The sequence below is a fragment of the Manacus vitellinus genome, unplaced genomic scaffold (assembly GCF_001715985.3).
Source record: "Manacus vitellinus isolate BGI_N305 unplaced genomic scaffold, ASM171598v3 scaffold_1_pilon, whole genome shotgun sequence".
In the NCBI taxonomy this organism is placed as follows: domain Eukaryota; kingdom Metazoa; phylum Chordata; class Aves; order Passeriformes; family Pipridae; genus Manacus; species Manacus vitellinus.
Window position 1 is genome coordinate 33390506 of NW_021939396.1, and position 15633 is coordinate 33406138.

The 15633-nt window shown below is 35.8% G+C and overlaps 1 protein-coding gene across 2 annotated transcripts in view; it reads right to left on the reverse strand.

Moving 5' to 3' along the window:
- Positions 1 to 15633, reverse strand: part of PREX2 (phosphatidylinositol-3,4,5-trisphosphate dependent Rac exchange factor 2) — a 167914-nt gene that overhangs the window by 5487 nt on the left and 146794 nt on the right. For both annotated transcript variants that reach the window (XM_018079559.2, XM_018079551.2), the window contains exon 39: positions 5812 to 5914. In XM_018079559.2, coding sequence (XP_017935048.1) covers positions 5812 to 5914 — 103 coding nt within the window. The remainder of the gene's footprint in view (positions 1 to 5811; positions 5915 to 15633) is intronic.

A 15633-nucleotide genomic window follows, 5' to 3' on the forward strand; every position in this document is an offset into this window, starting at 1 on the left:
CAAACAGAAGATAAAAAAGGCTGTCTACTTATATACATGTAAGTCCTTGGGGCTTATGTAAATCAACATTTGCCACAAAAAGAAATACTGTGTCCTTACATTTTTTGTAGGAACAAAAGACAGTGGTAAAGATAGAAAATAATAACTAGAATACCTATAAAACTGAAGGTAGAATATAAAATTATTTCACTAGAGTTACATCTAGCTCAGTAAGCTCGTCTCTGACAATTGCAAAGACACACGACTATAAAGCATGACAAACATGTTTTTCCCCAGGAACTCCTCCAGAATTCAATAATTAGCCATTCTACACCTCCTCTGTTCAGCAGCAGGTACGTATTTAATCAGTTTCAGTGATTCTCTTCTTTCCCTTCTCATCTTGAATCCATTAATAAATTCACATCCCCAACCTTCTTGTGAAAGGAGATCCACATCTTTGGCGCAATCTTATGTGGCACAAGCTTGTTATGTCAGGGATCATAGAATGGTTTGGGTTGGTAGAATCTTAAAGATGATCTAGTTCCAACGCCCTGCCATGGGCAGGGACACCTTCCACTAGACCAGGTTGCTCAAAGCCCTGTCCAACCTGAACATACCCGTGAACACATCCAGTGATGCAGCATCCGCAGCTACTATGGGCAACCTGTTCCAGTGCCTCACCATCCTGACAGTAAAGAATTATTTCTAAACCTAAAGTATAAATTTTTTTCTAAATTAAAGAATCAATCTAAGCCCACTCTCTTTCATTGTCCTAAGTGACACTACATGACCTTGTAAAAAGTCTCTCTGCAGCTTTCCACTACTTTTATTTGGTTTTAATCTGACAGTTTCATTTGATGTCTTTAGTTCTGCATTGGTGAAGACAATGGTCAGTCCCTACCCATGACACATGTTCTTCAGGTCTGTCATTTCCTCCTTCACTTGTGAAGCTGACCAGTCTTAGATTATTTTGTCTGGCTGCCTGTTCTGTCTATAAACCATTCCCAACCATTGATAATTTTTTTTCTGATCTTCTCTGAACCTTTTCCACTATGCTATGTCCTTATGGAAGGGATAAGAACAGTTCAAAATAGTTCAAAATACAGTCATGACAGCATGATTCCTACTCAGTCATCTATTTCTGCCTAAACTATTATAACTTCTGCTTTACTAATAACTACTGAGAACTGAGATGATGTTTTCTGTCATATCCTGAGGTCCTGAACATGAAATGGAACAGCAACCTCACAGTCAATTATTTCGAATGTGAACTTAGGGTTTGCTTTTTCCCCAGTATACTTCACTTAGGAGTTATCTACACTGATTTTCATCTGCTATTTTTTTGCTCAGTCATGAAGTCCTGCAAGATTCTTTTGCAATTCTTCATAGTTACTTCTCATCTTTAATAAAAAAATTGAAAATAGTTCAGTAGAGAATGGGGAGGATGATGTGGTAAGAGAACACAACTGAAAAATGACAAATCGGATGAACTGATTTCTTCTATCTACACAAATGATGGCTTATCAGGGAAATGATACTCAGATTTGGGACAGACTTTTTAGCAGGACCTGTAACAATAGAAGGGGTAATGTTTTTAAACTGAAAGAAGGTAGATTCAGCCTAGATATAAGGAAAACATTTTTTATGATGAGGGTGGTAAAACACTGGAAAAGGTTGGCCAGAGTAGTGGTAGATGCCCCATCTCTGGAAACAACAGAAACACTGAAAGTCTACTGCTAAAAAAGTAATCAAATCTAGTCTCCAAGTGTATGGTATACTGGATAGAAAACAGGAATCGAAGGAAAAAAAACAAAAAAGGAAAAATCTCAGTTAAATGACACATAAAGTAAAACATCCTAATGAAAAGGTTAAGAAAACTCTGGAACAGACTACATGGGAAACACTGAGAAGGAATCTCCACTACTAGAGGTTTAATAACAGATGCAACAAATGTCTGTCATGAATGACATAAAGATAGCTGATCAGGTGTTGGTTACAGAGTTAGACATGTTGAGTCCAGACCTTCATCATCTCCGCTGTCCTTTTCTTGGTGCCACTTCCTAAACTTTTTCTTTATTTATTTTTCTTTAATTATTAAAGAAACCTCACCATGACAGACTGCTGAGACTGGCACATGTTTAACATCACTGAGAGCCAGACTATAGATATATATGCAAAAACTATCTAAATCAATCACGTGCAGATCCTGGACATCCCTGCTGTGACTGAGAACAAAACCAACCTATTTTTACTTGCATCACTCACTAGAAAAACTAATTTTAGTATCTTGATCACATAATAAATGAAATACATTGATTTAAAAAGAAGTCTAGTTTTATATATTAATGTAATTTATTGTTTAGTAGAGGCACGAATTAGACCTTACTTAAAACCACCAGAGTCTTATTTCTTTTGAGAAAATGCGCTCAAGAATTACTAGCAATGTGCTACATGACATCTTTTTGTCACCACTGAGTATCATTATACCATTTCTATTTCCATCTAGTGTTAATTTATACTTCTCCAATATTATTCTTAATTGAGATTGTTTGTCTCACAGAGGCATAAAGGATAGCTGTGCTATGTGACTCTAGAACGTTACCCACTGCGTATCAGTACTGCCAGAGCACTGGTGAAATACGATGGCAGCTCTGGGGAGACACCAACAATCTGGACTCTTCTGTAAGAACTAGTATTCTCATTGCCTTGAGAAAAAATTATAGGTTTATTTTCAAGTTACACACTAATTTAAGGATAGCAAGAACCAGTCACATAAAGAAAACAGATTGTCTTTATGTCCTGTTCAAAAAGCTCTAAATCAGTACAGCTCTTATAAGAATTATTCAAAATGTAGTGCTGCTATTATAGTCACAAAAAGGCATGAAAAAATGATTACTCATATAAAAAAACCAGCAGAAATTCTCTCCCGGCCTTTTCTGTTTATCAGCTTTTTAGTTACCTTTCTTCCTCAGAGCCCTCTGCCCCCTGGCAGCTCCCTTTCTAGGCCTCTATCCTCTCCACACTTTGCTGTATCCTGAAGACACAGTGCTGTCAGGATGCTTTACATAGTATTTTGTGGGTACAGATGTTTACATAAGTATATACATCAGTAAAAAAAGTTACTAAAAGACAGTTGGGACGTTTTGTCAATTTTTTTATTTTATAAATCAATCAAGACTGGATTAGCAGAAAAAACCGGAAACTACTTAACTAAAACCATCCCACAGACCCAAGTCATACCCACTCTCACAAATTGGTTTCTTTTTGTTAATTCTCACAGACCAGGTGCTTGTGAATACCTTATAACTCACAGGGCAATTACTTTGAACCTTGTTCCAACAATACAGTTGGGGCTATTATGAGTATTGCTCAACAAGATTCTGACCTTATTCAATTTAAAAAAAAATAAATAAATTCCTGAGGTCACCCAGTCCATCAGGTGACTTCAGTTATTCATTACTGGTGCACCAAGTTGGAAAACATATCAGCTTTGATTAGAGACAATTTCCCCTTGTGGAAAGCTGATACTGCCAGAAGTTAATGTTGCTGAGCAACAGATGGAATCGATGTCCTTTCATTTGCACCTCCCTATGGCTACTATCTTTATTCCACAAAAGATTTAGGGTGTAAATGGGCTAACAAATTCATTAGTTTGTTTTATATGAAGCCAGGAGAAAGGCACATATATTGCCCTTAACTAAATGTTCTGCATAAAACCCCATGAAGCCTTTTTATTTTTTTTTTCCTTCCAAGTTTTATGGCCTGCATTATGCTCCTGACAATTAAATTCTACAGATAATTTAAACATTAAATCCAAACAGGTTTCTAGAAAATACCAGAGTGCGTTGTTGAAATTACCCCAAAACATTTAGAATTTAATAGAGGGTTATATTTCTACTACAGAACTTCAAGACTGATTTAAAATTACAACAAAAGATTATTACTCTATTAAATCCTACAGTGGTCTCCTGCAAGAGGAAGAATGTGTGAAAAAAGTCTGGTTTGATATACTAGCACACTTTTTTGCAGTGTTTGTGGCTGGAATTGAGATATTGGTATCTTAAACAGCTATTGATCACCTGCTGTTTTACTTCAAAGAATGTAGCCTCACTGAAGGCCTTTCACCACATCTGTATTTGAGCAAGTACAGTTACAGCTGCTCAAAGCCATGTGAGTTCCTTTCATTTTATCTTTCATTTTCATTTAAAAAACTGCAGAAGATCCACAAATGAATCAGCATTTTTTGAAATGGCCTAGACCTGTATTTTGAAAATGAATACTTTGACAGAACATATCCTGCAAGCAGATACATGAAGAACTCTACAACTACGTTTTTTGAATGCAAAATACTCAAAATACTGCCTTTTGTCTAGAAGTTCAGGAGCAGACATATCAATCTACACATGCAAGTTTATTCTTATACAGCAGTAGCTTTCTTTACAAGTCAAGTTACAGATGTAATTCCTTAGCAGATGTACACAACTTGATTCAAGAACCTTGGGGGCATTTTTTTCAATACAGAAACTTAATTTATGCACTGAATTAAGTGATAGTCCAATATAAAAAGGAATGAGACTAAATACTTTGATGTACCCATGTTCAGCAGCAACACTTACATGTAATCTGAACATATGGCTTCAGACTATACACAATTGCTTTAACAGACTAAAGGTGTCATCTAGCATACGTGTATTTTTGTCTACAGCAAGCTAGAAGTAAAGTATAGTTGTTTAATAATTTTCATAACTGTGATTGCTGCAAAAATATGTAGCAAAATTAATGAAAACAATAAATTAGATGCCATCTAAACTCCAGAAATTATTAATCCTGTTTTATCTGTGATTAATTGTTCCAACATTTTTTTTCACTTTAAGATTGAGTGCATCCTGTATCTTGTTTATGATTTTGTAATAGGATTGAAAGCTAACACAGGCTGGGATATATGTTCCATATGCACATAGGGTAATTAAGCTCCACTCATCCTCTCTTTGATCAACTGAATAGGTTTAGCTCTTTAATATTCACTTCATAAGCCTTGTCTATCAACCTCTGGACCATTTGTGCTCCTCCTTTGAATTCCTTCCAAGTTTCATCCTTTTGAAAGTATTTTCTGATAACAAGATATTTTAGAAAAAGTAGTGCTAATACGGTAGAGTGTATCCCCTATTTTTAGTTGATATTGCTTTTCAATCCAGTATTTTTTAGCATACCTTAGCACCAAGAGTTCATGTTGCAGTGGTTATCTATCCACAACAGCCTCTAAATCCTATTCTGTTATGACCAAAGAGTGGAAAACATTATTTTGAAATAAGCACATTGTCCTCAGGAATCTTGCCTGGAAATTTAAAACCAATAGTATTTATTTCTGCCCTTCTCTTCTACACTTCCCCTTTATTCAGTACATAAGTCACTTGTTATTAACAAGAGTTAATAATCTTAAGTTATTTTTATGGATCACATATATTAAAATAAAGACTGTCTCAGATGTAAGGTGATGCCACAGCAGTGACTACACAAAAAGCTTTTAGTAAAATCATAACCCTGTAAAAATTATGAGCCATTTACACACACACAGAAAGCAAGCATCTGGTTAAAAATGGCCTATGTCTGTATCAAAAAAATAACACAACCTCTTTCAGTCACCAATAAAGGAAGAGATTAAAAAAAACCCAAAATAACGCACAAACAAAAAACCACCCAAACTAACAAAACTCACATAGATATTACACAACATTAAGATGGAGGTTAAAAAATGCCTGGCCAAGCCATTCTTTCTAGATGATAACGTCTTGTTTGGAAACTTGCAGATCTCACCCACAGCGAGCATCCTACCTGTTTGCGCATGACATCTGTAGCTTGCATGATGTAGCGAGGAGGTAGCCCATGGCTCCGAGCCAGGATGATGGCCTGCTCCAGGGTAACGCTCAGAGTGCAGCTGCAATGGAACACAGAAGTCAGCTATCTGCTAGCAGAGAGTTCCTTAGAAATAATTGCTTCTATATCAATTATCTTTTTTAAAAAGAAAATATAAATGAAAATATTACATAGTAGACCTGTCCCCTTATCCTTCCCTCTTCGGCGCAGGCATTAGTCTGAACAGTATAATGTTTCTAAGCAGAAAGACTTTAAGTGTAATAAGTGTTCCTGCTGCTTAGAATTAAATGCATTTGCCTCGTTATGTTGTTAAAACAACCAAACAAACCAACCCCCCCCAAACCAAAACCAAAACACAAACCCCACAACCCAACTATGGCTTGGTAAGTGCATGAGGGAGTGACAACCCAAAAAGAAAATTTTTTTAAATTATATAAATTCCTTTTCTGTTCACAACCAAAGCACTGCAATAATCAAATCTCTTCAACCAGAAAAGTGGATTGTACAGAAAATGATTCTACCTCAGAGAACCCAAAAAAAGCTGTGGTTTTCAAGTTCAAATAATAAAAGCAAGGCACATGATTAAAATAGACTTTTGAGTAGCCTTTTGGCAAAATCCTGACCAAAGTATTTTGAATAGTTTATAATATGCGCACAGAACAGACAATATGTTTCAATCAAACACTCATCTTGCTGAGCAGAAGATATGTAGGAGGAAAAATACATCTGCGCTTATTTTCTTACTGAAAAAAACCAAACCCCTGACACGTTTTAAATGCTGCTTAAGTTAATTTCTGGACTGTAAAAAGTTTCACAGTAGTGAATGTAGAAGACGCTTAATTTGATCTGTAGCTTTATTAACGGCCTTTCATTAAAAATTTATAAGCTAAGTGATTTTCCTTGATAATGAAATAATTTTCATTTCTCAGTTTCATGTATACACTGACCTCAGAGTTAACTGGAGGTAAAAATCTATTGACCTTTTGCGTTATGTGTTTGATTAAGGTGCAAGATAGCTAAGTATTAGATTAAAAATTCTACACACTGTGACTTCGTCTTGTCTTTGAAAGGTGAAATATTGCACAAAGTATATGCTCATAATATTTGCCAGCACCAAAATCCAAACATACAACCTTCAAGACCAGACAGGAAAGGAAGCTTTGTCCCACTGACAGTGGAAAAAAGCAAAAGTACCTGAAATGTAGTTTTACAGGTGTTATCTAAGCCAGAAAAAAAAGGGTAAAAAGCTTCTCAGTAGGTATAGTAGGTGTTAATGGGGTCAAAGTACACTTTCAACCAAGTGGTTACTGAGCCAACTTTCCCATATATCCCATCTTCCTGAAACCCCAAGACTGAAAGAACCAAAAAATCTTATTCTGCATGCGTCAATCAGAACTAACAACCTCCTAAATGAAGGTCAGCTTGAAGAATTATGTGCAATTTTGTGATTGAAAAAGACTGCCAAACTGTTCCCTGTCCAAAACCTGATGAAATGGTTGGCAATCATGGACAGTATAAGGCCTCTACATTTTGACAATGCCAATTGTGATTCAGAAATACAGTTGCCAAGTGTGTAGATAAAGATATAACCAGAGTGGGAAAAGCAGAGACAAAGTGTAAAATAGCATAATAAAGATTTCTTTAAGAGGCTGCTATGGAAGTAGGCAACAACTACAATACAATCCTGAAACATTTGTGCTAAAATTAAAGATCTTACGTCATGGCAAATAAGAATAGTGATTCTAAGGATAGTAACTTTAACATATCCTGTGAAATTAGTAGCAAAGACACTCAAGATGACAGCAGTGGTGATGTTAAATATTATCACACCTCTTTAATAGAACATTTTACATTTGAGGTGAAGTCCTACAGTAATGCTGGTTAGATACATCCACTTTTTCTTTTAAAAAAACTTCTTATTAACATATGTTAAAAATTGTTAAAATTGAATCAGTGACATGACTGAATTTCAATATACTGTTTCATTAGAGGTGCAATCACTAGGTTTTGTGTTCCTCCTAGGGAACATAAGAGGTCTGATGAATGGCAGAATTAAATACAAATTTATGGTTATGGTTTTTGTCCTCTGATTATGAAATAAATTATGAAATAAACTCTCTAAATACAAAACCCAACAACACTCAAATAGTTTCATTTTAGTTGAACACCAAATTAGTGAGATGACATCCTCTAATAAAACCAATCATGTAAACCTTACACAGTGACTCACATGTATCTACATGCTGGTGCTTTCTCCCAGCTCTTCAAATAGTATTTTAATTAGTACATATCCCTTTATCACAAATCAAACTGCCCTGGAAACCAGCTGTGAAAGACACAAATGCACACACAGAAAATCAGATGGTAACATGGAAAAGTCATAACTGGAAGTACCTCAGCAATAGGGCTGCCAAGCATGAAGAGATCAAGCAATGCAAATTTAAAACAATATAACTTCTAAAATTTTATTAAACAATATGAAAGCTGGTTATTCCTCATATTTTAAGATAGTTCTAGTGGCCTGAGCAATGTTCAATATCAAGGATTGTCAGCAAATACTTGCGGTATATAATAATCCACTCTTCTCCCCCCATTTTGAGAGCTGATAAGCAGATGCTATTAAAGTTTACAAAGCAATCTGGAAGCAGTTCTGACCACTGAAAGTATTTGGTCATTTGGATGCAATCACCCAGAAAAACCAAATGAGGAAAATATTTGGGGAAAAACTCCTTCAGTGCTCTCATAGCATTCTGTTATGGGAAGCATAAAGCCCAAATCCATAGATTTTACACTGCAAACAAATCAAAATCTGTTCTCACTCCCTCTCTTTTCCTATCATCCCTTTTTTTTATGCCAGAAAAACAAAAGACTCAAATTCATCATCTCACAATTTATGTCAGTTCGAATGACAAATCCCTACCTTGACAGATTACAGCAGCAAGGAAGAGACATTTGGATTTCCCAGGACAACTGGGCTGAGAATTCCTTATTTCATCCATTTGGTTTCCAAGAAACAGAAGGGGCTGCAGCTGCTCCCAGCCCCTGCCTACTATCCCCAATCTCCCATCAGTCATGAAAGTACTGATGTGAAGATTAAACATAAACTTTCAAACATCTTCTGGATCAAAACATCCTAAACAAGTCTGAAAAAAATGAGATTAAATCATTTTCTATCACCAATAGTCCATTTGTTTCTGACCGGATGTGGTTTTCACTAAAAGGCTGCAAATCAGTCGGACAGACACACATCCATACTGAAAATGGAGTTACAAAATAGGAAAACAGACTGGCATTTTCTAAGAAATTGATTATTTCACAACAGCTTGTCCAATGTCACTTGAAAGGAAAAATAATTTGAGTTCATGTTCACTACCTACAGAGCTGCCACTCAGCAAAGTGTATATCTGTTACCAGAGTAAAAAGAATCTAAATCATTCAATTCATTCTCAGGTTTCAATTAGGCTTTCAGCCATCCTACATCCAAAGATGTATCAAAACATTCCTTAGAAAAATGTCCTGAATAGAAAAGATGAGGTGAAACAAATTGGTTTAGTAGTCACCACAGTCAGGGATGTCAAAATGAATTATGTTCTGGCTATGTGAATAGGAAAAAAAATGAAAAGGGTGCATGTATGCTTAGTCTAATTAAAATCTAAAGCTTCTACTCAACATATAATATAATGCCATTATTATTATTTTAATTACTTTTCTTCCTGTACATCATAAGCTAATCACACCTACATTTGACCACCTTTCAAACCAATTACACCACAAGTATTTATTTTTTTCTGCTGTCATTTAAATTAGTGCTTATAGAGCAAATATTATTTAAGTCTGTACGCAGCAATATCTCCATGCAAGTAAAGCTGAATCTTGCATTCTCTGTGCCCATATACTGAAACTTTGCTGAACAGAATTTCTTTTCACAGGGAGAGGCAAGTTGGGCCAGTCATTTAATATTAGAGAGAAAATGAGCATGAAGTTCATACATTAAACTATAGTACTGTATTTTACAATTACAGTAAACTCTACTGGAGTTCAGGACTTAGGTTCAGTCCCTTTATGAACCTTTGTTAAGCTGAGATGCTGCCAGTGTGGAAAGGCCACTACTTTAAAGTCAGTAGTGGATGGAAACCATCTACTGAAGACTAGTCCAACATACAGAAAGTAATTACTCTGCCCATGAAGTATATTTATTCAATTACGATGTTTCAGTAATCATAAACAACCTTTCAAAAAGCAACTATCTGTGGAACATACACCACTACCACACCGAATGGGCAGTCCATGGTTAAGGGATCTTCTGCCTTTTATCCATTAAGCATCAGCATGTACAGGTTTCATTCACAACAGGCACCACTGTGATTATGTAGTTGTATAAACCTCAGAACAAAGGCATTCCAACTCCCTTATTAGGCACACATCCACCATCCTATGACAGGATAATCAAACCCAGCTCTACCAGATATTTTCAGACACAAACTACCAAGAGATTTCTGACTTGCTGAAGTAGATGGCATGAACTTATCAAGAAGAGAATTAGTCTTGAGAGGTAAGCATATATTAGCCATATTTCAGACCTAACCTTGGTTAATGAGTTCTTTTGTAGGTTACAACTATATTTTTATCAGGTATATTATATTCAATATTAGTAAATTTTAATTCTGAAGAATGAAACATGCAGTGGGTAATATTTTCTCCTGTAGTTAATTTGAAAGATTACTGTCATCCAATCTATTTCCAGAAATAAATGTGACTATTCTACCTTTTTAAACAGAGAGCTTTTCAAAGAAATTGAAGGGAAAAAAAGCATACTTCTTTCTTCTTTTCACCAAACATCATCTGTCAGTGTTAAAAAACTGCAGGGAGCATCTTTCCACAATCATTCTTCCTGTAAGATCTTGCCACTTTTAATCAGCTTGAAATGTTGCAAGGAGGCACTTCCACTATTAAATATTCTTTTCTTGATGAAAGAACAGCATTTCCAAAAGATTCAAAGTATTCCCTTACCCATTTTATTTACTCATTTTCTGTTAATACTTGCAAAAACAAACTAAGAAACAAAATTTAAAGTCATATGAAACGCCAGCTTTGGTCATTATCTCTTGTTCTGTGCAGAAAGTCTTTCACATTAAAGGCTTCTTCCCCTGTAAGAAGGCATGTAAATCTGCTAGAAAATTGCCATTTACTTCCTGTCTTGCAATGGTTCAGCGCAGGCTATTCACTTAACTCTCTTCCATGCCAGAAAATTAAAGATTTGGCTAATTTTTTAATTTTAGATTGTTTGAGAGGTCCTACTCTTATTTTTATTGGAATGTAGCAGATTTTGTACAAAAAAAATCAGATTCAAAGACCTGGACTGCAGATAAGGCAATGCTGCAGGAACTAAAGAGTGAGAAGATGATTCTACAGAGCGCGGTGACAGAGTTGTGTGTCAAATATCCACAATGTTAAAAGGAATCCAAATAGAAAAAAAGTACACCTTGAAATCCATACTAGTAACAACTTAGATCCATCTTATCTGTCTCAGTGCATTTTATGAACTTCTCTGCATTTTCAGATAGCATTTTAAACAAAATAATGTCTCAGAATTTAAAGCATGCAAAAGAACAGTAAGACTATAGTCCATCACATATGTATTAGAGAAAACAAAGCAAAATGTACCAGATTGCATATGAAAGGCAAATATAGAGCAAAATAAAATGATCACCACTGTAGGAAGAACTCATTTGTGCTAAATGGCTTATTTATTTTGTTTTAAGACAAATTCTCACAGATTTAAAAGTTATGTAACTGTTTTCAGTAACCATCACAGAATGAAATACTCTATTATCCTAAACTATTTTAGAAAAAGAAAAATTTGTTTATACCTTAGTAGGTATCACAAAAATACACTAATTGTAGATAGACATAACAGAACTATCATTTAAAAAACAGAAGAGAACAGGACTGAAAAGACAGTTGAGACCAGATGGCTGGAGAAGAGCACAGATTAGTTTTTCAGGCTGTGCTGACCTGCCTCCTGAAAGTAGTCCCATCAATCCCCAAAAGCTTTCTTACTGTGGAGTTAATAGCCTTAATACAGGCACAAAACTTCAAGGAGACTTTTTTTTTGTAGCACATGCTCACTGAGCTCAGAACTAAACTCCTACAGAAAAAATTCTACAATAATTTAGAACAAAGGATTCTTATGAATGTCCAAAGCACAAATTCAGAGAACTCATTTTTCACCTTGTTTCATCTGATTCACAGAAAGGCAGCTGGCCATGATGGACAGCTTATGGTGTTACTCTGCTTTGCAATGTGGAAGATGAAGCAGGTTTAGCTGAATTGCAGGAGCAGTGCCAGCTACAGGAGACAGCATAATCAACCCTTGGCAAAACCTGCCTCATCATTCAGCTGACCGTCTGCCAGCCAGAACCCCATCGCTTGAAGGATGGTAACACTAATAAGAGAATTTCTCGAGGGGAAATTAAAATCCAGAAAAGAAAATAAGATGGTGATTTTTCTGGGGTTCATCACGATTATAAATTACTTTTCTCTTGATCCTCCAGGAAATGCAAAAATTTAAATAAACTTGGGATTTGTTTCATTTGGATGCTTTAAAGGATTCCTTTGAGCCTGTAAGGCCTATGGTCCCTGAACAGACTTCTGCAGCTGCTGCACCTAATTTCATTTTGGCAAGGAAAGAGGCTAAGACATGTCTGTGTGGTGCAGTCTTGCTCTTCTTCCTCAAGCAGGAGCTAGCATCATGATTCAATAAAATTTAAAAGTGCCTTTCATCACCCACATTTGTACAGATCGATTGCAACTTCAAACAGAACGAATACAAGTGAAGAAAGCAGAGTGTTGTTTACAGGGTGACATCTGACTGGCAGGCAGAAATATAATTATAGATGATCAAAAAATGGAAAATAGAAATGCAAACTATTGATTTTATGAACTAATTTAGAGCTCTGTTCCAGATGTATGATAATCCAAGCGGAGATTTATAGCATTGACACATCACTTAGGAGAGTGAAGGTTAAAGGGACTTATTTTCCCCCATTCTTGTTTTTCTGGTGATTGAAATGCATTTGAAAAGAACTGCTGTCTGAAATAGATATAGGATTGCAGGCTCTAATGTAAATTGGTAAACATATTGTCATAATAAAAATCAAAGCAAAGCAATCACCAGCAATTCAAAATCCCCAGCATTATCTTGGATATAGGGATCAAAGTATGAACTCTGTCAAGCTGTTTTAGCCTAGTGCAGCGTAAAAAGCAATTTAATATGGATCACAGAGAAGTCAGAAACCAAGACATTGCTTATCCAGAGATCAGCAATCACTGTCAAAGCAGACAAAGCTGCTGTTTCATAGTTCTTGGTCTTTTCTGCATTGGACTGTCAACCAGCGCCTCCCTCACAAGTTATCTGGGACTTTAGTCTGGTTAGTAGGAATGGTGGCCCAATCTCCCCTCTGCCCCCATCAATTCATGACACCTAAGCTGAGTAAACACAGAAAGGGCTCTCCAGTCAGTTCAGTAAAAGACAGATAAATTGAATGAGGGAAGGTATATACATGTATAAAAATCTATTAAATATATCTAAACTTTGACAGATTAATGGCTTGCTCAGTTCCCACTCCCCAAGAACAAAAGAAAGATGAGCAGAGCACCCTGTACTCTTTCACAGACTTTCAGACATTCACTGCCGTTAGAGATCAATCATAGAAATTGTGCTAAAATGAAGGCTTTTTAAAAGAAAGCATAGGGGGACCTTCCTCCAAGTCTTAATTTTTAAGCTGGTAGGACTGATAAGTGAATAGATTTTCAAAGTTTAATCGACAAGGACAATTCACATCTTTCTCCCATCTGTTTACCTAGTAGCATCTGTAGATATTACCAGTTTTCAACTCATTTAATATCCGTAGCATAGTGCTAAAAAACAGTCAGGAGTCCTTGATCTGGCTATCAGTGCAAAGGCAATTTCAGAATGCCAAAAAGCAGAGCCCCCACTTAGTATTGGACTGTAGAGAGGTGGCCTAGGGAGGCCAGAAAGAGAAAACAGCTCATGAAGTGACTTCATATGACTCCAAATGCTAAGGAAAAACTTCATCCATCCAGTTTGTATGCACAACAGTAACTTCAGAAAACCATTGTTAAAAATCTTCCTCAGCTTTTACCACTTCAAAAAATAAGAGCACATGAATCCCTCCTAGTCTCTAAATGCAGAGATTTTCTTCTGAACTTTTGGAAATTCTGGGCACAAACTCCTGAGCACCTCTAAAAATTCTCAAGTAATCCATTCCTTTTTCCTGGAGGGCCTATCTTAAAATACCTCTGATAATGCCAAGAATTGATGTTTCTTTCTCTGAACAGATGGCAGCCAAAAAGGCAGTATTAATGCACAAATGAAGTAACAGTATCTAGTACCAAAGCTCAAATGGACTCACTGTAAAGCAGAACTAGATATGCTTTAGAGAGGTGTTTTGCATCTTTACTTTATATGAAGAGGTGATATTAAGTCCTTTAACATCCAGATGGAAACCCACACATAGCACTTTTAAATCCCATTCCCATGGGAATGACTATTCCTAATACAGTCTTTAAATCCAATATGTTGGGTTTCTAATATTTTGTGGTTTTAAAATATACTAAATAAACATTTAATAGTTTATACCTTTGATTTACCCCTAGTTTTGAGTAGAAATTTGATGGCTAATTTATTTTCATCTAAGAACAGTTCATGTTCAGATATAAGCAAACCACATCTTCTTCAGTCACCAAATTATTCTGAATAATTTGTGACCCACACACTACAGAGTAATAGGTTATTTGGGCTATTAAAGTTGTTCTGACTTTATTGTTAAACTGCAAGAATTTTTGGCACAAATATACTAACGAATTCATGAAATGGTGATGAAACCCAGCTTTATAAAAAATGGCACAATTAAGCCCAGTCTTTTCTGATCACATAAGACATGAAACTGAAACCAAGACAATGAGAAAAACTTTATAGCTTCATGGCCTTCTGAAACAACAGCATCATGACAGCCCATGCTAAATAGTATTTCCATCTTCATCTGATATAGTGACTAGTGGTACATAACACAGCTTTTTTCTGCTATTACCTAAAGTCAAGTGCAGTATATAGCATGATATATACACTGGTATCATTGACAGAGAGTAATACAAATAGTCTGTTGCAATCTCTGTCAAATGGCAAGCATTATCCTTGCACAATTTAATGGTGTTGGCTATATATGGAGCTTTTCCTTTTCTTCATGCCTGATAATCTCCATTGCAGCTTATGTTGCAATTGCCTTTTTCTTTCCTTCCCTCGTCAGAGCTCCGTTAAAGAAAGGATATTACTTAAAATGAAGAGGAAGTAATGCTCATTCTAACACCAGGTCACCAAGTCTGCTAAAGTAAGGACTTGCACAGATCAGAAACTAAGCACCATTTTTTACATACTGCTACTTCTGATCTACAGTTTGGAATTCTTATAAAACGTGCAGATATTTAGCATCAGATTATTTGTTATGTTAGGTCTTTTGTTTGTTGGGGTTTTTTTCCCGTTCTCCAGTTGTAGTCTTTGCTTTTTTAGGGGAATGGACCAAAAAAATTGTAATCTGCCCAGCTGGAGCATAAACAATATTAGAGAGGTCTGTAATGATGTTTTCGTCATATAAATAATGATGCTATTGTCATATATATATTTGTCTAATAAAATCTCTTAGGGTTGATGACAAAGATCAGCTGATTATAGGTCAGTCTATTTTTTGATATTGTATTAAA